Source organism: Sparus aurata, chromosome 22, assembly GCF_900880675.1.
Source record: "Sparus aurata chromosome 22, fSpaAur1.1, whole genome shotgun sequence".
Lineage (NCBI taxonomy): Eukaryota > Metazoa > Chordata > Actinopteri > Spariformes > Sparidae > Sparus > Sparus aurata.
The window spans coordinates 14,691,672-14,697,800 of record NC_044208.1 but is presented as its reverse complement, the minus strand read 5'-3'; the positions used below and the strand labels follow the sequence as shown (position 1 = coordinate 14,697,800).

The window sequence follows — 6,129 nt, the reverse complement described above, 5'->3', positions numbered from 1 at the left end:
AACAGCTGAGTCATTTAAATGCATACAGACTGGGGGTGTGTGCAGCTGTCCAGGTGATTGACAGGTGACAGGCGAGGTGGTATTGTTCTCTGTATTTGATGACATAAGGACAGTTGTATAAAACACCTGGTTGTTGTTTTCTTAACCTTTATGCCCCTCTGGCCGTCCATCACCTCTTTAATCAGAGCGGAGATAGGAGATGGTCGAACCTTACAACACTGAAGAATCATTGTTAGGTAAAAATGAACATATTTCTATAACTATGATGAGAATATACATATATTACCTCTGCACATCATGCACAGTTAGCTTTGAAAGAAACACAATCACTTTCAGTTTTTCAGGCTATCTCCAAATAATTAAGACATAAAAACAAATATATCATCAAATTATGGGAGAAGTGGTTCAGGAGGGAGTCAAAAGTCAATGTATGTGTAAAAACAATCGTCCATTTATACAGATTTATGTAACTTATGTGACATGAAGAGGCATGGTGGTTGGGAAACTCGTTTTTCCTCATTGTGCTCATAAAACCTGTAGATAAAAAGAGATAGCGGCAACTATTTCTGCTAATAAGCGAGATAATCTTTCCTCCTTTCACCGGCGGGGTTTTGAAATAACCGTCCACACAGTTAATAATTCAGCCTGCAAAGTGGCGTGATTCTTGACCTTGTGTTGTTGCCGGTCAACATGTCAAGGACTTGTTTATTTGATATTAAAGGAATAGTCTGATATTTTGAGGGAAATCCTCTTTGTCATTTACAAGCTATCAGCAGCTTTAACTGAAGTGACTCTCGGACCTCTCCTTGTCACTGTGAGATTCACAGACGACAACAACTTCATGCATGTTTTCTGCACTTAAACAGATGCAACACAACAGTATAAAAACACAAAAGTAAAAGTCATGCATTTAAAATTTTACTTAAAAGTACAAAGGTTTTTAGCATTAAAATACATTTAAAGCTGGTTTAACCACTATCTTATCTGCTGGGTAGAAGAATTTCCTGTCAGGGATCAATAAAGTGTTATCTCAATCTTTGATATTACATCATAATGTATTTATGTCAGTTGGTGTTGTGGAGTGAAAAGTCAAATATAAAAAATAAACTTTCTATGTGCATTAGAAAGACATTTTAATCAGAAGAGAAAACGCTTCATTGACTGATTTCTTTTCAAACTGACCTTAAAGGACAACACAATATCACAAAGTTTTACTTTGTTTATACATGGCAGACCCTGCCACCTTCCTATCTTCAAACAGTGTTCTGGTGCCTTATTTTCCTTTTGAGAACAGCTTGTTCAGTCAGTTATGGAAAAAATAAATATTTCTGAGTTTGTATTATTACCTCATTAATATTGTTAATATCAAGATTCTGAGCTCGAATTTCTTCTCCCAAACTACATATTGCCCTTTTAAAAGTACCAAAAGTACCTATCATGCAGAGTGACAAAGAGGGGTTGTTTCAATCTACTGTGCTCCTTAATCAATCACGATTATTTATTAGTTGATATTAGGGATGCCACAGTAATTATTGTTTGGATGGTATCCAGAACACACTGGTAGGTGGATTTTGTTTTCAGGCCAGACTAACTGTTTTACCCCTGTTTCCAATCTATTTGCTAAGCTAAGCTAACCAGCTGCTGGCTCCAGTGACATACTTACTTTACAAATGTGCATCAAGCCTACTAGTAGATTGAGAGTTACATTAAGTTTTAAAGAAATCGCTGTTGCTGTTGGGTCATCTGGTAGCCTCTTCAATTTGCTTTATACTTGGAATTCATTTTTATTTGTATTGTATAACAAAATAATAAAATTCTGAAAAAAAAGTTTTAAAGAAATCACTAGTCACATTGTTTGACTGCACCTAATGGTGAGACGTTTAGCTTCAAACCTCAAAATATCAAAAGCATCCAGTACAGTCTGTTGACTTAAAACACTGGAGATTTAAATAATCGTGGCAATTACAGAAGAAAAACCAAAGCTTTTGTTACATAAATCCTGCTGTGTAAATGCTGATCTGCAGATTTTTATCACAACTAAAAAGCAAAATGATAATGTGACTGTGTTGTATGCAGCTTGTTTAGACCTCAGCCTCTTCTCTTATCACACTACAGAACAGATAATATATTGCTCTTTTATCTGAAAAATGTTAGAACCTTTTCCATTAGCTTACTAAGAACAATGTGACCGGGTAAACAAGTCATGTTTTATTGTATCGTAGATTCTCATATTTATACTTACTTATCGAAACTAAATCAACAATGCAGTTAAAAGAAAAGTCAATTTAAGTTTCCGATCAAAAATAGAATCAAATTAACATCCCAAAGTTCAGTTTCAGTCATTATCACATAATCGTTTCATTATCAGGCTTATTGTTTTATTATAAAACCTTACAGCTGTGTCCTTTGGACAAGTCAGGCCAGTCCCTCCCCTATGTGCATATTCATGATATGTATAGTTTACTGGACAGGTAGAACTGATTATCACTTAGTGAGACAGCTGATCACCTGACAGAGAGAGCAGAGAGGAAACACGGCTGCAGGAAAAACATCCATGAGGACCAAATCAGAGAATACGAGAGAGATGAAGTTTCCACAGCTGCTCCTGATCACAGTCCTGGGGCTCACATGGACAACAGGTTCCTCTGCTTGCTGTGTTTTATGCTCCCTTTATGTTTCTCTTGTTTTCATAATCTTAAACTGCTGTAGAGGATATTAAAATTATAGATCATGTCATGAACTTAAACGTAAAGGAGCATTATTTTAGGGGGATGGAGGTGGATTTGATGGTTTGGAATTTAAGTGACACCCATCAGTGGAGAAGAGTATATTAAAATACATTAAAAAAAAAACTTTGTTTTAATAAAGGATTATTTTGTAAAACAGTTAGCCTTGTAATTCAAATTCATACTTAGTTTATAATTCTTGGAATCCCCTTTTGATTTGACATCAAAACAATTATTCTTTCTGCTTTATGCCTTTTAAAAAATACTTTAAATAACAAAGTTATGCATTCAAAGTCCCTGCACGGTTCCTCAGTCGATGAAGTTAATTTAGCATACTAATTTCCTAGTGTAATATATTGTTGTGCCTCTAAAGTAAAGAGAGGGTTTTGAGCTGAGTTTGCACTGTTTTCTCATTATTTCCAATTAAATTTTTATTTTTTTTTTACAAATTGTATGAAAATTGTTCATTGGATCTCTAAAAGCACACTAATCCCAATGGAGACGCATGAGTTGATGTGTTTTACATGTTGTGACCAAGTGTGACATTCAGGCTATAAGTGAAAAATATACAATAGATATTTGTGTGTTTCAATACTTTATCCATTATATTTAATACTAAAATGTTTTTAATAGTCTTTGTTATCTATGTCTGATTTCAGTAACCGGACTGCCCTGCACTCAGATGTTTCCCTCTCAGTCGCCCCCTTCAAATGGTAAGTCAGTCAGAGACGAAGTGTATTAAAGCCCCACTTATATTAATGGCTAAACTGTGAATTTCAATTGATTTCTCTAACTGCTACTGTGAGTGGACATTATTTGATTTATACAACCTTCATTATTCTAAACTAGTACTAGTGGTTCAACATAAATTCATTTATTATTTTATGAATTTCTTTCTTTAAAGCTACTTGTACTTAAGGTTTGTTTCAGCTACTTCATATTTTAACTGCATTATAATTCAAAAGGAAATATTTTACTGTTTTTTTAACACATTTTAAAAAAATCTAATCGGCTTGTGAAATATGATGCATGACACTAGATTAAACTACTGCACAATATAAAAAGAGGTTAAATCTACCTTAACATTAAGTAATAATGATCCATATAATATTAACAATAATAAATCACTACTCGACAATTGACTATTTTTACTTTTTGCTATTTAATATTTGTAGTACTGACAATGCTTCTTTTACTTTAGTTTAATTATAAATGGTGTCCTGCTCCCTTTTCTGAAGGATCTAAATACTTTTTTCACCACTGACTGATTGATTGACTGATTGATTGATTGATTGATTAATACAATAAATATCACATGTACCCTCAGATTTGTATCAACCCTCATAGAACGATTATAAAAATATTTTATTTCTGTTTCACACAAAGCAAATTCTCCAGCATCTCAATGCAGAGATAATAATTAAATTCTCATTTTTTTCCTCCATTAAGTAAACAGCGTCAGACCCTCAGATGTGGCGGTTCTCTCCTCCATTGGACTTCACATGCACAGGTGAGCACAGGTCACCAGTCAGCTTCCCCCTTGAAGTGATAATTGTGCCATAAGGATTTCAATTCAACGATGTAGAGACACACTCACACCTTGATTTTTTCTTTTCCAGCAGCACTGAGCTATCTACAGTGGTATCACGACTCAGAGGTTAGTATTACTTTGTTGTTCGAGGTGTTTTACAAAACACAGAAACCTAAACCAAACGATAAATCTGAAATAATTTACTTAATCTAATTACGACAATCTTGCAAGCTTTACTTATCCCTTGTATTGCATGTTCAGGATTGCTTGGAAAGCTTCAGTATGTTCTGGTCACTTTCACTAGAACTTGATTATAGCCTGAACACACGGTGTAATTAATCTGAAGAGGTTGATACGAGCTTCTTCCACACTACTGTGCACTATCTTTACTACACTGATATCTACGCTCACCATGATAATTTGAAACAGTGAACCCCAATACGCTTTAAATACACCAGGCCTGTGGTCTGTTATCTTATTTGAAAGCTGTTCATGAAATACAAAGCACAGCCAGTACTTCAAAGGAATAAAATACTGACTGACACAAAGCAGGAAGGTCACAGTTAAGTTAATTTCTCCGAATTAAAGTGCCAGTCCAGAATTTAAAGCTATTTTGAAACACTTGAAAAGGGTACTATGTAGTTTTGAAGGAGACATTCATATTCAAAATATTAATAATTACAATATTAATGAGGTGATAATACAAACTCAGGAATATCTATCTTTTCCATAACTGAATAAACCAGCTGTTTTCAGAGGAAAATAAGGTCCCAGAACACTGTTTGAAGCTAGAAAGGTGGCAGGGTCCGCCACATATAAACAAAGTAAAAAAGTATGAAATTGTGTTGTCCTTTAAGGTCAGTTTGTTTATTTAGTTCATTCAGTCATGAAAACAAAGAGAGTTTGTTTATTGTTTATTTGTTCATTGAAGATCTTTGTCATAGTGCACCTTTAGTTTTTTTAGCAATTTGTTTTTATCAGAATAAAGATCTTCTCTGTATTTCATTGTCACATTTGTGAAGTTTAGTCTATTCAGAAGTCTATTAAGACACTGTTTTCATGGGCAAATCCAACTATTTGATCAATATGTCTTATGCTCTGGGTTTTGTTGATAAATTTGTGTTAATTTTCGTCCATCAGAGCTGATGACACTCTTCAATCCTGCACTGATCAGCCCTCTGTCAGATGAGATAAACCTCTACGCCCCTCAGTTTGTTAAACACAGGTAAAAACAGCACTTCCTGACACATGAGATAAGTTCAACAGATAACTTGATCTGCTTCAAATGGTTTAAAGCAGATTTCTTCCTGTTTGGTTTGGTCTGTAGCACACTGGTGGAGCAGGCGGAGGAAGTGTCCCTCTACCTCCAAAACAATCAGGTATGATTTTATCATATCAGACACTTTTACATGTACATCTATATTTCAAAATATGTCAAATGCAATAGTACAAGACTAAACAATATGAAAATACTTTCCTGTGGGTTAAAGTTCTGTATTTAGTATTCTATTTAAGTAAAAGTGCTATCACCAAAACATACGTAGGGATTTCCACTGTCACCGATATTATTACATATGGCATTTTTAAGCTGTTACTAAATGCTAATACTGTATACTGTTATGTACATTAGCCAATACAGCCATTAGCTCCAGTAAGTTGGAGTCCTCCAAAGCGAGAGAATGAGAGAAAGAAATCAATTCAATAATCCAAAAGTACCTCTTTAACTATCTGGATATCACTGATTTTTTCTCTTGCAGGCCACTGATGTGGAGAGAGACTGGAAGCTGCTCCTTCTCTTTGTGCAGGTGGATCAACTCTGTGCTTGTGAGCCACAACAGGTAGAAAAAAACAACAACATATATTAATATTGAT

At 34.5% G+C, this 6,129-nt stretch overlaps 1 protein-coding gene and 1 long non-coding RNA gene across 2 annotated transcripts in view; one reads left to right on the top strand and one right to left on the bottom strand.

The window, feature by feature from the left end:
- The first annotated feature begins 2,501 nt into the window (after nt 1-2,501).
- The window catches only part of LOC115574523 (phospholipase B1, membrane-associated-like), a 16,751-nt gene continuing 13,123 nt past the window's right edge, over nt 2,502-6,129 (top strand). The window contains exons 1-7 of the mRNA XM_030406114.1: nt 2,502-2,639; nt 3,386-3,439; nt 4,176-4,236; nt 4,349-4,383; nt 5,398-5,482; nt 5,585-5,636; nt 6,015-6,095. Of these exons, the coding sequence (XP_030261974.1) occupies nt 2,555-2,639; nt 3,386-3,439; nt 4,176-4,236; nt 4,349-4,383; nt 5,398-5,482; nt 5,585-5,636; nt 6,015-6,095 (453 nt within the window). The 5' untranslated portion in view covers nt 2,502-2,554. The remainder of the gene's footprint in view (nt 2,640-3,385; nt 3,440-4,175; nt 4,237-4,348; nt 4,384-5,397; nt 5,483-5,584; nt 5,637-6,014; nt 6,096-6,129) is intronic.
- Nucleotides 5,976-6,129, bottom strand: part of LOC115574524 (uncharacterized) — a 17,678-nt gene continuing 17,524 nt past the window's right edge. Inside the window, exon 4 of the long non-coding RNA XR_003982508.1 lies at nt 5,976-6,078. This is a non-coding gene — a long non-coding RNA (uncharacterized LOC115574524). The remainder of the gene's footprint in view (nt 6,079-6,129) is intronic.